We start from the raw sequence: 17,496 nt of genomic DNA on the forward strand, positions 1-17,496 counted from the left end.
ATGGTACATTGCCTTAATTACAATGTTTTGAAAGTACACATGTGTAACATGGCAACTATCTATTTGCTAGAAATAAGGCGTATGTGCACATACATAATTGAGCCAAAGAAATTGACATGCATAAATATGGACGGTGGAATAGTTGCATTTATAGATTAGTGCACAAGTAGTACATAATTAACACATGAAAGACTTCATGAACTGGCTTGGTTTAATGATATTTGATACTTGTTACAGGTGTAATTCTGATTGGAATCAGAAAAATGGCTTCATTATACTCCATGTTTCACACAAGGGGGGTTTGTTCTATCTACTGGAATGAAGAAACCATTATTCTTTCTGACAGCGGCAATATTGCTTCTCCAACATTGTTAGACCCTGATAAGTTTCAGAAGGAAATTGGTAAAGGAGCTATGGGGTGTCTCACTGCTCATATTGATGAGAGATGTGGCTGTGATCATCTAGATAATATACTAGGGAAAATTGGCTACATGGAATGTTTTGATTTTGTGTCAGCCCATAATTATTAAGGGAGCAATCACTTCCTTTGCAAAATGGAAATCTTTACAGAATTTGCAAATGGATCATCTATGAACATGTGTGCAAACTGATCATCTATGAACATGTGTGCAAATTAATTCATCTACATAAACTAAAATGAATCAGGAACTGCAGCATTTTGTCACTGTCCTGAGGAAGCCAATGGAGAATCCTGCCATATATCCATTGTTTAACCCACTTTTTTCATTAATGTATCCCTGCCATGAACATTTTCTTGTATTTGGGTTCATTACCCCACTTCTTTCATTAATGTATCCCTTGTGAAACTTATGCTCATCTAGTTAACAAGACAAACCCCAATGCCATGAAAAAAAACAGAGTATCTGCTGGAATCAGAATGTGAATCAGATTTAAAATTCCACATCCAACATGAAGATCTATGCTACATCCCTACAATCCTACATACGTACAACTAGCACGCCCTAATGAATTTGATGCTCATCTAGTTAACAAGAAAAACCTCAATGCCATGAAAAAAACCAGAGTATCTGCTGGAATCAGATTTAAAAATCCAAATCCAACATGAAGATCCATGCTAAATCCCTACAATCCTACATATGTACAACTAGCACGCCCAAGTGAAATTGATGCTCATCTAGTTAACAAGAAAAACCCCCAATGTCATAAAAAAACAGAGCAAAAAACAGAGTACTACCTCAGATAGCTCGTCGATGGCATCCTCGTCGAAGTCGCTGCCCTTCCTGCAATCTACGTCGAACTCCTTTATGGCGTTCTCCTCGTAGAGCTCTTCGATTTCGTCATGCACCTTGCGCTTAAGCCTTCTCATCTCCTCCTCCAACAGATCTTCCCCGACCTTCTGCTCGCCGACGGGTGCCTCCACGGCTGCGATGGCAGCGGGAGCAGGCACAACGGTCGCTGCACCGCCAGCTTTCACCGCTACGGCGGACTCAGCCGCTCCACCCACGGCTGCAGCCACGGCAGCAGACTGCTCTGCTCCGATGGTTGCCTCCGGCTCGTCCGCCGCATCTTCACGCCCGCGTTTCATCGTCGGTCGAAGACAGGAGGAGGGAGGCATAGGAAGGGAGGAGGGTGGTGAGGAAGGAGGAGAGGGTGGTGAGGTGGTGAGGAAGGAAGAGAGGGTGGTTAGGTTCGGGAGAGGACGAGGGTTTTCTACCCGATTTGGGGAAGAAATGCACTGCTCCTGCCTGTTGGAGTTACCGAGAAGCCGCGGGTGCCGATTTGACTTGACACACCCACCCGGCCGTCCCCATTCCACGTGGGGACGTGGCGGTCGTGCACGCGGTCGTGCACCTCCTGCGGTTTGCCATCAATTGCTATCGGTCTCACAAGTGGGTCCCCTTGTCATCCACACAACCGCGCCACCACATGTAACCACATTTTTCTTTCTCCCCGTCTCGACCACTCCACATCTTTCTTTCTCCCCTTCTCGACCAGCGCCGCCGCCGCCATCTCCCGACGACCCCTCTCTTCGCTGCCGGTGCGCGGCCGCCGCCAACTCCGGCAAGTACGTGAGATCTCCCCTCTTCTTCCCTTCCCCAACCGCGTCTCCCTACGGAGGCGGATTTGAGCCGATTGGCTGTTGCCGGCCGGAGCTCGTCGGATCTCTCGAGCTTTGACGCCATGTCTGATTTAGATTCATGACGTGCCCTCGCATATGGCTTTGTCCACGGTTTGAACCTTTGGATTCAATCCAAAAGTTGAAAACGGTTTTGACTGGGTTGGATGACGAGCATGTATAGTTCGGTTTGGTCTAGATTCTAAATGAAAATATCTGGATTGGTTTGGTTTTGATGTGTGCCGTGGATTGGACTAGTTTTAGTTTGGATGCCGAACTATTCCCAGGTTTAGATGAGACGGGCATTGCCATTGTCATTGGCATTGCTTTATTACGTAGATGATAGTAAATAGATTGATTGGCCATTGCCAGTATAGGTTATCACTATGATTTATTATATGTATGATCTTTGTATTGTACTATGTACAATTCAACTTAGAGGTCAACATGTTCTGTGTAGAATGGAGGAAGCACCATGTGGACGCTGCAACTCACGGTGCCGAACCAGCCTTTCTACTGCCACGCTGTTCGGCATCTACTTCCAGCCTTCTTTTGTTGTTGCAGCGGTAACAATTTATATGAACCTTCTGACAGTACATTCTTTTTTTTGCTATTTCCACTAATGTATTGTGTCTGTTATTTGTTTTTATCTTACACAGATCGTACCATGCAATGTGAGATTGACATTCAATGAGCTCATCGGAGACACCGTGACCTTCGATGCTCTTGGGGGCCCATACACTATGCAGGTCGAGAAGGGGCGAAAGATAACCCAGATAGGAGGAGATGATTGAGATCGTTTCATCGCCCGCATGCGTCTTAGTGGGGGTGAATTGATCAGCTTCTCCTTCAGAAGAGATAGGCCCAGGATTTCTGTTATCTATCTAAATTTGATTCCGGATAGTGAGGATGAAGTTCATGAGGAGGAAGATGGTGCTGATTCAGATGATGACGATTCAGATGATGATGAGAACCCACTTGTTGAATACCTGTATGCCCAAGGACTCAGACTGGGCGACGAGGAAATCGGCAACCTCTGGGACATGCTTCCGCTACGTGAAGACTACCTAGGGAAGCCATTCGTGACCCGCCTCACCAGGACGAATGTTAAACGGCATATCATGGTATGTTACTTAGTGTGGTAATTACATGATATGCATGCTTAGTTAGTGTAGTAGTTCATATGATATGCATGTTGTAGTACTGTGATGAGAGGCCTAGTTTAGAATTCATTTAGTGAAGAATTTTATGACATGCATGTAGTGTAGTAATATGCGATGATATGCTTAGTGTACGCAGTAATCTAATGATATGCCTAATTACTGTAGTAATTTGATGCTTGGCGTATAGTGTAGTGATGTGATGATATATATGCTCAGTGTTGAATCCAATGATATATGTGTCTTGAAGTGTATGCTTTGTTGATAATTGCACGTGACATGATCATATATCATGTCAACTGTTTTCAGAAATTACCTAAGAGGTTACTTGATAGCTGTGGCATCGACCCGGACGAAGAAGGCATGGCTGCTGGACTACGCCTTACCAGAACGGGCTCCATCACCAGCTGTGCCTATGCAGTGGACACGGACGGTCGCACTGTCTTGAGAAGGGCAGGGTGGAAGAAGTTCCTTCGTGGCAAGAATCTTCGGGTAGGACAGGCTATCCTACTCACTGTTGCGAACACCAGTCGCCATGACTTGAGGATGATGATCACCATCCACCTCATTTAGAACTGGGCTGGGCCATGTATCGATGTGAAATGAACTTGTTATGTTAGCTCTTGTTTGCGAGTACTTGTCGTGTATTACCGTACCTATATCTACTCATATCTAGGTACTATTGCTTGTGATGGATTGCAACTATTATTAACTGGTAACTAATGCTCTACTAGCTATGATTATTCCACTGTGTGATGTTTTATAGACTGTAGTGTGACATGGTAACTGTTATATATGGTAGAGGCTGGTCTCTAAGACCTTGTACAATGCAAGGTGCTTAGGGATGTGCTTAGAAAAATAAAGCGGTTTTTTCTGAAGCACCAGTGCCTATTTCTACAGGAGAGACGCCTAGTTAAGCGTCTACCTTGTACAAATAAGCACCGATGCTTAAGGAAAACCTGGTTTATTTCTCTAAGCACCTCTCCTAAGCACCCTGCATTGTACAAGGCCTAATTGGACCGACATGTTGAACTAGTATCAATGGTAGAGGCTGGCTGCCACAAAGTTCCATTCACAAGCTACTATGAATTTGAAATAATGCATAAACAAAATACGAAGCTTTTCTTAAGCACAGGTGCTTATTTGTATAGGGTAGACGCTTCACTAGGCGTCTCTCCTGTAGAAATAGGCACCGGTGCTTCAGAAAAACCCTGTTTATTTTTCTAAGCACCACCGTACGCATCAAGCATTGTACAAGGCTTATCATGCATCACCAAAATAGTATTAACAACTTGGAACACTAAACCAGAGTAGCAGCAAACTCTTAAGATAAACGGCAGATCAACCACCGCACAGCATAAGTTCAGACACACCATAGGACATAAGTTCAGACACACCGAACAACAAAGAAACATAGATATCATAAAAGGACACGGCGCTAGCAACTTGAAGGCAGACTTTGATCTCTCTTCATGCCGCGTAGTGGTAGTGGTAGTAGGGGTCAGCCTCCCGTGCTTCTAAAATTTCCACACCTGATTTGATGTTGTCTATTATCTTCCAAGCCTTGTAGGTGGCGTACGCATCCTTCGCTGCGTACTCGATGAGGTAGTCTCGCAGCGGGCTGATCCCCCACAGTTTATGGTCTTCGGTCCTGTTGATCTTCTTCTTCATGTTTTGGTAAAATGGGTGGATGACGCTGGCTGCAACATCAGCCAAGGAGTCGTACTGCTTCTTTCTGCAGGCATCTGGAACTCTATAGTTTTTCTGAATGTCGATGTACTTTTCGGGGTTGATCTCCAAACCAGACATCTTCAGCATCTGTTTGTCATTATGAATGCTGAAACCGGCAAAGGTGAACAACTTCTTCTCCTGGAGGAAGCTCTTGAGGCGCTTGGGCCTTCAAGGGGAGAGACATATTGAAGATTAGTAGTAATTTTGAAGATTTAGGAGTTGTTTGGTTTGTGACTAAGTTTGCCAAAGATTGCCACACCTAAGGTTAGGCAAGTTTGACCAACTTAGGTGTGTGTTTGGTTCAAGCCACACCTTAGGCAAGCCACACTTGGGTCCCACATGGCATACACACAAAAAGTGTGGCAAGATTCCCTTAGGCTTGCCAACTTGTGGCCCTCATTTTGATGAACTAACCTTAGGAAAACTTGGCAAAAAATTGTGGCAAAGTGTGACAATGCTAGTGCTAGAACCAAACAATACGAGTGATGAATGCATGAAGTACATGATGTTATTTCTCTTTTTGGATCATACAGTTGAAAATAACACTACAGCAAACTACTTCACTACATCAACTTCAGAAACAACTTTTAATACATCTAGTCCAGTGCATCCACACCGGTAGACACAACACTAATGCATCAATATCAGAAACTACACTAGTATATCAGAAACTACACTAGTAGACACAACACTAATACATCTAGTCCAGTGCATCAACTTCAGAAAATAACACTAATGCATCCACACCGGTAGACACAACACTAATGCATCAAGATCAGAAACTACACTAGTATATCAAGTTTGGTGATTAATCTGGTGCAAGATTTTAAGATACTAATCCAGTGCATCAGGGTAAAAATCTATGCCAGTGCATGTACTTGAGAAACCACACAAGTGCGTCCACTTCACAATCTACACTAGTACATGTAGTTGAGAAACTAGGGTATATGAGTAGGATGGCTCACCATTTTGTGGCCGCACCGATGTGGTACACCAGGCAGAGTTCCTCCACGCATAACTGCAGAACTGCTGCGTACTGCGGAGGTTCGTCATCCCTGGTATACTCCACATCAACGCCGACGAATCTAGGATACATGCCGCCGGCTTTCATGAAGAGCCTCGTGAGCATTTCGTCGGCAGTGTCTGGATTGCTTGTGCAGACGACCTCCAGTGTCTCTTTGCCGTGGAGTTCCACCTTGTCAAGTTTGGTGGTGTAGTCGCGCTTCTCACCGGTGATCTGAACGTCGTCTTCCTTGATGCTCTGGTCGGACGTCTCGCCACAGTGATGCCTGGTAGACGGCTCCTCCGCCATTGCCCTTCTCCAGCGACGGCGGTTTTGAGACAGAGACGGTGGTTGCAGTTTGTGGAGTAGATGGACGTGGTTCGCATAATGAGGGAGGAATGGAGGAGAAGGTGCCTTTTTGAGTTCTGGGGGAGGCGGTTCGTCGCGTGAGGGAGGCGCTCGTCGTTATCGTGATCGTGGGGGTCGTGGGGCTCGCGTGCTGTTGGTGTTCCATTCTGTAACCACCCACGGGCCTGCATCGTGGCCCATATCACTGGGTTTGTAGTCGTATGCAGGCCGTGGTGTGTGAGAAAACTCATGTTAGGTAGGTGGGCTTTTCTCCTCCTTCACCCGGCGGCCGTGATGTAAACATGAGAAGCAAGTTTGCTAAGGTTGTAAACGGACAAAACATCCAACATGAGCAAATTCATAGGAGTTCTAGATCCATGGATACCATCAAGAAAAAATGCTCAGTTTTAATTCAGACACAAGACTTGGTGAAAACATGCATATTCATATCAGCAACATTGATATGGCATCTTTGCAAGCTTGGGTCAGTGACTTGTCTTGTGTTTCATGGCATGACAATAATTTTAACAATAAATAGACATGAAATTGACCCAAACTCATGTACAAAGTTAGGCCATATGATGCATGGATTAATTCACAAATAAATAACAAAATGCCAACTTTGTATAGAATTTGCAGTACTGAAATATTTCAGTGTGTACCGGTGTGTACTGAAACTGCAGTACTGAAATTATTCAGTGTGCATCGGTGTGTACTGAATTGTAGTAACGAAATATTTCATTGCCTACCGGTGTGTACCGAAATATTTCAGTGTCTACCACTACAACATTACAAATTTTGCCTAGGGCAGTACCGAAATATTTCAGTGCCTACCGGTGTGTACCAAAATATTTCAGTGTCCACCACTACAACATTACAAATTTTGCCTAGGGCAGTACCGAAATATTTCAGTGCCTACCGGTGTGTACCAAAATATTTCAGTGTCCACCACTACAACATTACAAATTTTGCCTAGGGCAGTACCGAAATATTTCAGTGCCTACCGGTGTGTACCGAAATATTTCAGTGTCTACCACTAGAACATTACTAATTTTTCCTAGGGTTCATATGATGCCTAGGGTTCACATACATCATAATCATCCTCCAAATCCATGTACTCAAATATTCATGCAATTCATTGAGATTAAAATGCCATATAGCATTCCCTCTCTGAGCTATTACGATCAGTATCACCACGATGTAAGCACGAGCAGTAGGAAGATGAGGAGTGGGGAAGCTTACTCTAAACATAGCTACCGCCGCCGTTCAGACGAGGAGAGTGGCGAGGGAAGCGTGGAGAACGGCGGGGAAGCGAGGTCGCGACCACTGTCCTCCTCATCTTGTGCTTCGGAGTCTCCGATGACTCGGTTGGAGGCTGCACAATCTGCAACGGCACCTCGTGCACGGTGGGTTCCTGATCCAGTGGATGCTCTACCCTGGATCTGAACACCTACCACCTCCGCCTGGTCCACTTGCTGGACGAATTGGCCTGCTCCATCGCCCAGAGGAGGATCTCGATCTTGTGAATCAGTTGTGCGGGCGGGGGGCAAAGCTTTGCCCTCTCCTTCTTCGTCAAATTCTTGAGAGTGGCCATTGCCGTCCATCTCATCTGCCTTGTGTTGTCAAACCAAGAACGGATCTCCCTCAACCTGGCCAACTTGACCTGGTCGCCGCCGGCGATCTGCACGAAGTCGGTGTTCTCGCCGCCGGCCATCAGCTCGATCTGCCAATTCTTGCTTCGATGGAAGAGGGGGTGGGGGTGGGTGGGGGGGTTTGCCTGAGTGGAGAGAAGTTGCAGCGGCGAGAAGGAGGAGATGACTGCGGTGGACTTGGAGGAGAGGGCGGAGATGGCCGTTGATGAGTAATTGTGGAAGGTGTAGCACCATGGCGGCGGTTTTGCATTCGACGAGAGGGGCGGCGCGTGCAAATTTTCCTAGGACTAAACTGCCCCTATATTAAAACGCGTCCCCACCTTGTCACGAGTACCGGCCCCACTCGTTTTAGTACTTTCGCGTACTTTCGTCGGAGTACTACCCAGTACTTCGTATTTGTCTGCCGTTAGATCGACATCAACGAACGGTTCTAAAAAAGCCCAACCACTCTAAAACTTGTAATTTTTTTATTATGTCTTTCTCATGCTTCCTCGTTATCCGAGTGTTGTAATGGATTTGTCAGGCCGTTCGCCTGCACTATTATGTCCTGTTAGTCTTCCACCGGCTACAACTTTCAGTTGGGTCATCATTATGCATAAAACTGGTTCCTTTGTTTCCTCCCTTTGATCATACTGTACTGTACTAGCATCTTGTTCCATCTGAGCGCTAGGGTGCAGAAGAAGCTGGGCAGAAAGCTGAAGCAGCTCAGAAGCGAGAACCCGACAATTCCTGCTATTGCATGGCTATGGAAAACCTGCAATCAGCTCAAGCATAAGATTTTCTTCTGGCTGCTTGTCAATAACAGGCTGAATACTAGAGAACCCTCTAGAGGAAGTGCTTTTTCATTGAGGACTGCACATGTGTCATGTGTGATCAGCATGTTTTAGAGACAAGAGATCACTTGTTCGTTCATCTGCCCAAGTTGGTCTCCCCTGTCTGCAGGTATTCAAAATCAGCTCAGTCAGATAGTTTGCCTGCTCAATCTTCCATTTGCAATGGATGTCATGATACTGATAGCTTGGACCATTTGGAGCATGAGGAATGCTTATGCTTTCAGAAGGGTTATCCCCAGTCTCTTTGCCTGCAGACGTAGGTTCAGGGAGGAATTTCAGTGGTTACTTCTATAAGAGCAAAAAGAAAATCCTGCTACTCTGCCAGATTGGGTTCAGACTTTCAGATAAGCAGAGCAGGGCTTGCACAAATTCCATATGGCGGAGATCAGCACTGTGGACCGAACTTTTGCAAAGATGAGAGCCGTCCCAAAGATGACGAACCCTACTGCAATTGACGATTATCCGCTTATTAGACATTCCGAGACAGACATCCATTCTTAATCTCATATGGCAGAACTGTCCGACCCAAACACATTTAATAGTTCAGAAATACTAATTGGCGAGCATTCCCTGGGAGGGGGGGTGTCAAGCAAACACATTTTTCTGATAGTTTTAGTTGTGACTTGAGATCAAACGGTGGCGGTTTTAGAAGAAAAAATGTCTTCCTCTGAAGAAAATGTTATCCCTCCTAGCAGATATTCACGGGTTATTGCGGTCCTTAATCATTTTGAATTTCAACACAGACGCCCAGACTATCCATACAATCCGAAATCTCTCAATCTTGAAGGGCAAAACAGAGCGATCCGAATGTGATGTCTGCCACGTCGAAACGACAGCTGGGCCCTTCCTCCCTTTTCAAGCAGCCCCCCTCCTCGCTCGAGAAAATTACATGGTTTGTCCCTGAACTCTTTGGCGCACTACGATTTGGTCCCTCAAGTTGAGAAACACTCCAATACGATCCTTATACATGCGAATACGTAACACTCTACGGCCCCCTCAACGGTCGAGTGCATTGGTGCCGCCACGTACCCCCCTCCCTTGCATGTCAGAATCCTTTTGCGGTCACACCCTTGTCGTTTCTGAATAATAACCCGCGCTCCACCCCTCCGACGGTGGTGTCATTTTGCTGCTTGGTCCGTTCCGACCGTGCACATTTCGCCGCCCCCAGCCCCACCTAGCTGATGAGTTCGTCTTGCTCGAAGACAACGACGTTGAGCGGTGGTGCGAGCCAATCGCCGCCCCTGCTTGGAGCAGATAGGGTCGCACGCGGGCCATCTAGTGTGGCTTGGACTGCATTCTCGCTGCTCGCCGACTCATTCATGCGATGGGGATACGGCAGCCCTCTCGTGCTGTACGGTGAGCTCCAATTCAGCTCAAACTCCATCAATTTCATTCATTTGGAGCTCAGTTTAGAGCATTTGGCCTTCGTTAGTTTAGTTTTAATCAACATGCATGGACGATTAGAGTATGGCTAGGGTTTGTTCTGCTGCTTAGGGTTTCAGCCGTTTGTATTAAAATTTCAATTTTAACTTGTCTGACAGATGAAGCCTGTGATTTCTACACCGTAGAGCTTGTTTATGGTGGATATTTTTTCCAAAGTGGAGCTAATAGGTCGTAACTCAGTGAAAAAAGAGAGGCATCTTTTGATTTCTGTGATGCTTCATAGATTACATTTCGATGTTAGAAAATTTGATAGAGTGGGGTATGAGAGTGCAGGAAGAGTGAAAACATATTTGTTGTTGCCAGGAATGCAAATCAATGAGCAAGGACTGAAGCATATTAAAGACAACAATGACACCTCCTGCATCAAAAGAATTTGTTAGAGAGTGGCACAAATATGTTATGTGTTATCTTGATCATGAGAACGCCATGTGTGCTAATGACTGGGAGAAGGATGATGTGGTTGACAACACTGTTGCAAATCTTTCTCTCGTTTTGAGTCCAACAAAGACATAAGGGGGGTTGTGGAGGATAGTAATTTGGATCAGTGTGTTAGTCTGGTGTCGATACAGAAACTGTCGAATCTCGGGGTAGGGGGTCCTGAGATGTAGGTCTAGAAACAATGGTAATAGGGGATGAAGGGAGACGATATTTATTCAGGTTCGGGTCCTCTTGAAGAGGTAAAATCCTATGTCCTGCTTTGATTATATTGATGTGATGGAGTACAGAGTACAAGATGATCTACCTAGAGATTGTATGATTGTGTTCTAAACCCTGAGGCTGGTAATCGTGCCTCCAAACACTAAACCCCTCGGCTTATATATGCACCAGGGTGCCTAGGTTACACACATGGTTGGTTGTCAATACGCTGGCTACAGAGCAATTCTTGAAGTACATGCCCAGTCTTCGAAGGTTTCCATCTTGGTTACGTCGAGGTTCATAGCTTCGGTGGTCCTTCCTTTAGTGATGGGCGGGCCCTAAGCCCGGCCCATGGACTACGGGTCGTACAGGTTAGTATCCCTTAGTCCAAGATAACATCACCTGGTATGTGTTAATGATGGCACAAGCAATTTAGTAGTACCCAAGGAAGAACCAAGCAGCAGTGCAATCCCAACCACAAGAACAAGAGCAAGCAGACAGGAAGAACAAGGATTTATTAGTGAGTTTCAGTGAGAGGATTCAGACTATGTTCCTGATGATTTGGTTGACGGTGAATATGATTTGGAGGATGGGGATGACAAACTAATCCATGAAGGCAGAGTTGGTGATGAAGAAAACGGGGGAGATTCAAAGGTGAAGGAAATAAGCTAGAAGAAGATTTCAATTTAGATGATGAACTATGTGGATTTTTTGATTCAGATGTAGGGCTCCCGGCTGGATTCAATGGGCGAAGACGACAAGGAGGACAATGACGGAGCTCGGGGACAAGTTTTTAGGGCACGAAGAGGACGAGGAGCACAGGAATGGTGGAGACCATGGCGACGGTGGTTGTGGTTATGGGTGGAATCGACAAGGGAGAGAACGAGGGGGAAAGTGAGGAGTCTAGGTTTCGCAGGGGGATCGACGATGACCTAGTAGACGCCGGGGAGGGCTGGATGGCTGCCCCGTGGCCATCCAGGGCCATGGACGTGCGTGCGACGTCCAGCGCACCTCCTGTGAACAGGAGGAAGATGATGGATGGGGAAGTTGGGCTGAGTGAGGGAGTCCTGGACTAAGGGGTCCTCGGGCGTCCGGCCTGTTAGCCATGGGCCGGACTGATGGGCTGTGAAGATACCAAGACCGAAGACTCTACCCGTGTCCGGATGGGACTCTCCTTGGCGTGGAAGGCAAGCTTGGCGACCAAACATGAAGATTCCTTTCTCTGTAACCGACTTTGTACAACCCTAGTCCCCTCCGGTGTCTATATAAACCGGAGGGCTTAGTCCGGAAAGAGATATAGTCATACATGCTAGACTTCTAGGGTGTTAGCCATTACGATCTCGTGGTACATCAACTCTTGTAATACTCATATTCATCAAGATCAATTAAGCAGGAAGTAGGGTATTACCTCCATAAAGAGGGCCCGAACCTGGGTAAACATTGTGTCCCCCGTCTCCTGTTACCATCGACCTTAGATGCACAGTTCGGGACCCCCTACCCGAGATCCGCCGGTTTTGACACCGACATTGGTGCTTTCATTGAGAGTTCCACTGTGTCGTCCCCAAAAGGTTTGATGGCCCCTTCAATCATCCACAACAATGCTGTCCAAGGAGAGGTCTTCCTCCCCGGACAGATCTTCGTGTTCCGCGGCTTCGCACTGCGGGCCAACTCGCTTGGCCATCTGGAGCAGATCGATAGCTATGCCCCTGGCCGTCAGGTCAGATTCGGGAGCTTGAACTTCGACGCGGATATCCGTGGAGACTTGATCTTCGATGGATTCGAGACCACGGCAGTCGCTCCCCGTCACCACGATGAACATGACTTAAATCTGTCATCGGGCCATACCCAGGAAATTGCACCTGTAACCGCTCTGGCCTTAGATCCAGAGCAGATCGCGCCATCCGAGGACGGGAAGCTCAACCCCACCACGGAAGCCGCAGATTCTGTGGCGTTGGAGCCGCACACAGACCTAACCTCGGGTGATGTCTGTGTCACCAGAACCTCGGACTCGTTTCCGGCTATAAGTTCCGAACCATGTGCGTCCGCGTATGTCGGGCTGGATCGGTCATCGATCGCCGAATTCAGTGCCGCGGACATCTTCCGGCACTCGCCTTTAGGCGACGTGCTGAACTCATTAAAAAATCTTTCCATAGCAGGGCACTCACAGCCGAATTATGTTCGGTTCGAACTAGAAGTTGATGATGGAGAATTTCGCTTCCCACCCGCCACCCACTTCATAGCGACTGTCGAGGACTTAACCGACATGCTCGATTACGGCTCCGAAGACATCGACGGTATGGACGACGATGCCGATGAGGAGCAGGGCCAAAACCCGCCGTTTACCGGATGCTGGACGGCCACTTCTTTGTACGACGTGTACATGGTAGATACACCCAAAGAAACTAACGACAATGACAAAGAAGATCCAGTCGAGGATAAACCTCCTGAGACACACCCAAAGCGTCGGCGTCATCGACGCTGCTCTAAGTCACATCGTGCAAAAGACAGCAATACCGGAACCAGAGAAAACAATACTCCGAACGATGCCGAAGATAATGAAGACCCCGTTGAGGTAACCTCCGAATAGGAGGAACAGGAAGACCGGCAAGTTAGCCCTGATGAATAGGCCGAACACAATGACTCGGAGGACAGTAATTATCTTCCACTCTCCGAGGATGAGGTGAGCCTCGGCAACGAGGATTTTATCGTGCCTGAGGAACCTCTCGAGCAGGAGCGCTTCAAGCGCCGGCTAATAGCCACTGCAAGGAGCCTGAAAAAGAAGCAGCAGCAGCTTCAAGCTGACCAAGATCTGCTCAACGAAAGATGGACTAACATCCTGGCAGCCGAAGAATACGACCCCAAGCGCCCAACCAAGAGTTACCCGACGCGCAAATTGCTACCTCAGTTCGATGAGGAGGCGCCGGAGCCCGTACCTCCCTCGCGCAATGCGGCCGACCGACCACCACGCGGTTGGAACAATGCGGCTGACCGACCACCACGCGGTCGGGTAAATCGGCAACTCAAGCCGAACAGTAGCCCGCCCCACCTCAACGTAAAAATAGAGATAAAACAGCTCGGGGATATACATATGACCTTCGGCAGGACCTGGATAGTAGAGCAAGACATACCAGATCGATCTACGGATCGCGTGGACGTGCCTTGACACGCAACGACGGCCATCTATTCGGACATGACAAACCTAGTCACGCCCGGGCCGAAAACCGCAGACAGACTCCATCGGAGCTACGTCACGATGCGGCCCGATATAGAGGCGCCGCACACCCTCTTTGCTTCACTGATGAAGTAATGGATCATGAATTCCCAGAAGGGTTTAAACCCGTGAATATTGAATCATATGATGGAACAACTGATCCTGCGGTATGGATCGAGGATTTTATTCTCCACATCCATATGGCCCGCGGAGATGACCTTCACGCCATCAAATACCTCCCACTAAAACTCAAAGGACCAGCTCGGCACTGGTTGAACAGTCTGCCTAAAAACTCTATTGGCAGCTGGGAGGATCTGGAAGACGCATTCCGCGACAACTTCCAAGGTACATATGTCCAGCCACCAGATGTCGATGACTTAAGTCACATTGTCGAGCAGCCCGGAGAGTCAGCCAGGAAGCTTTGGACTAGGTTCTTAGTTAAAAGGAACCAAATTGTAGACTACCCGGACGCAGAAGCCCTTGAAACATGATCAGTTGACTCGCTCCGCGACCTTCAAACACAGCGTCCGAGATGAGTGGCTCGCCCGCCACCTCAGTCAGGAAAAACCAAAATCCATGTCAGCCCTTACCGCTCTGATGACCCGCTTTTGCGCGGGAGAAGACAGTTGGCTCACTCATAGAAGCAACAGCGCCAGCGATCCGGGCACTTCCGAAGTTCGAGACGGCAATGGGAAGCCGCAACACAATAAACACAAATGTCACAATAATAATGAGGAAACGCACGACATAGCGGTAAACGCCGGATTCAGCGGCCCCAAACCTGGCTAATGGAAAAAGCCATTTACGGCAAATAAAGATGGACCATCCAATTTAGACAAGATATTGGATAGGCCCTGCAAGATTCATGGCCACCCCGATAAACCAGCTAATCACACCAACAGAAGTTGTTGGGTCTTCAAACAGGCTGGCAAGTTAAACGCCGAACACAAGGGGAAGAGGCCGCCCGGCGACAGCGACGACGAAGAGACTCACCAACCAAACACCGGGGGTCAGAAGCAGTTTCCCCCCGAAGTAAAAACAGTGAACATGGTATACGTGACACACACACACCCCTACAGGGGAACGCACGGAACGCTCCCTCCGTACAGAGGATCATACTACGGCTACCTCAGCTGAACTATACAGCGGCCTTATCACACCGCATACCTCGTCGGCCATTAAGCCGCCGGTCTCCATTCAACATGACCGATCAATGTCCAAGCTGGACTAGCAGTTCGGCTTCCGCCGTTTTCCTAATATACCTATGAAGTCTGTACCGCGCATACATAATTATGCACTTAAAATACCCTGGGCATCGGCGGAAGCACAATACGGACCGGCCTGCAAGTACTCCCATAACCTCCCCTTTTTTCTAACTACTTTTTCTTTTTCATTATCCTCTCCACGGGTGGCTCAATGGCTGGCCACAGACTCTATCGGAGTTCGGGTTCGTATACTCACCCAAAGGCTATTCCCGTCAAGGAATCCCTTCACCAAGGACAGGCGGCGCAGACGTGCGACAGGAGGTCCAAAATAACTTTTTGTAGACCGCACTCTCTATTTCGAGCATGTAAAGTGCCTTTTTCCTCAGCCTTCAACCCTTGGCATGTCAAAAGACGGGGTTGCGGCTATGTTATCTATAAAATAACGATTGGCATATCACTCAGGTCCTAGTAAAACATAATCCGCATCCAGTATTCGCTTTTTTCTAAAGAACTGAATTTTACTCCTGTGGTTGTTTCACACATACACCTCGGCAAAACTTGCCAGGGGCTCGGTATGGGAACAAATGAGTTGCTGACAAGTCCGAATAGCTCTATAGCACACTTCGGCATCGCGAGTTTGGCCTTATATGCATCAGCTCCGAATCATGTCTTGGGTCAATAGTTGGGTTGCCCGGATCCTGTGCTTGCTACCTTACGTTCCGCTCTATCGGCTAGGGTAGTAAAGGGAGAACTACTGCGATTGTGCTTCCGGTTCATCTGGTCAAGCACCTCAGTAGAGAAAGCCGAAAACTGACTGTCATGATGCGGCGAGAGCTGGTCAACCACTCGACGACTTATTGGAATCTTTTGTGATTCCCTCCGTGTTATACGAAGGACCTTTTTCTTCACGTCATATATGTAACGCATTATATTGGAATAAGTCGCGTACATACTAGGGGCTATATCGTAGACCCACCATAAAACTCATATGGCTAAGTGAAAGTGTTAGCGCCCTATAGTCTGATTGCCTAGTTCGCCGCATTGACACCTCCTTCATGGACCAAGACGTTGGGTTAAGAGTGAACAAATGCCTTTCCGAACACCCCCGTATTTCATACGAGGGGGCTGAAGCCGACGACTGGAAAACTTTCAGACCATACCAAAAACGGCCGCACAGGAGGAACAAAAGTTTTTAGGCGAAACTAAAACAGAAAATAGCTTTATTATGATATTGTCTTTTACAATTTCCATACACTTCACTTGAATATTATGTTTTTCGAGCATTGAGCGGGCAGCCTCTAAGACATCCTCGAAATAATGCTCTGGTGCGTGATGGTCCTTCATCTTCGTCCAGTATATCTTAACACGGGCAAAGGCCATCCGTGCACCTTCAATGCACGTTGACCGCTTAACGGCGTCGATATGCGGCACCGCATCAACAAGTCGCCGCACCAAACCAAAATAACTATCCGGAATTGGCTCGGTCGGCCACAGCCGGACCACGACGTCCTTCATGGCAACGCCGGATATCCGGTGAAGCTCGGCCCATTGGGTCATCTGTTAGTTCAGCAACAACGGGCGCTTTGACACACCGAATTGTGACCAAAAAAGCTTCTCCGTTGCATACCCTTCTTGCGCTTGGTAAAACTGCGCCGCATCGGAAGCACTCTTCGGCAAATCCAATAAAGCGTCCGGAGAACTCCACACTTGATTAAGCGGGGCATAATTCGGATCGCCGAACTTAGTTTGTAATAAAAATGGCTTACCATCCGCGATCTCCCCAGCTTGCCAGATCTCCTCCCGAGCCGCTCTAGATTCGGACCGCGCTTCTTTTGCCTCTCATAAGGCCTTGTCAAGATCAGCCGTTTTGGCTTTATGATCCTTCTCAAGGAATTCACAGTGGCTAGCGGCATCCTTTAGTTCACGCCCCATCGTGGATATTTTCTCCTTGTTTTGGCGCCGAGCAGCCTGTTCGGCCTTCAACTCGGCAGATGCCTTTTCGGCAGCCGCATTACTAAACCAGGCCTGCTCCTTGGCCCGGGCTAGATCCGCCTGAAGAATCTCAACTGCGGCTGCACCATCTGCAGTCATGCATATCTCAGTATACAATCTTCAGAGTCACGCTTATATTATAAGCACGTACATGTAATGACTGCCCCAAATACATACCTTGCGA

At 47.6% G+C, this 17,496-nt stretch overlaps 1 protein-coding gene across 1 annotated transcript; it reads right to left on the reverse strand.

Moving 5' to 3' along the window:
• Nucleotides 1-4,728: 4,728 nt before the first annotated feature.
• On the reverse strand, nucleotides 4,729-6,301 carry LOC141023102 (uncharacterized). Its single transcript, XM_073499416.1, has 2 exons — nucleotides 5,955-6,301; nucleotides 4,729-5,155 (listed from the first exon to the last, which is right to left on the reverse strand). Exons 1-2 carry the CDS (start codon nucleotides 6,299-6,301, stop codon nucleotides 4,729-4,731), a joined length of 774 nt encoding a protein of 257 aa, XP_073355517.1.
• Between the last annotated feature and the right edge of the window lie 11,195 nt (nucleotides 6,302-17,496).

The sequence above is a fragment of the Aegilops tauschii genome, chromosome 5 (assembly GCF_002575655.3).
Source record: "Aegilops tauschii subsp. strangulata cultivar AL8/78 chromosome 5, Aet v6.0, whole genome shotgun sequence".
Classification (NCBI taxonomy): domain Eukaryota; kingdom Viridiplantae; phylum Streptophyta; class Magnoliopsida; order Poales; family Poaceae; genus Aegilops; species Aegilops tauschii.

Bases quoted from the DNA above. Each gene is read 5' to 3' on its own strand.
- LOC141023102 (XM_073499416.1), bottom strand. From the start codon at position 6,301: ATGGCGGAGGAGCCGTCTACCAGGCATCACTGTGGCGAGACGTCCGAC. The intron at 5,156-5,954 runs GTGAGCCATCCT...CTCCCCTTGAAG, and splicing joins ATCGGTGCGGCCACAAAATG to GCCCAAGCGCCTCAAGAGCT.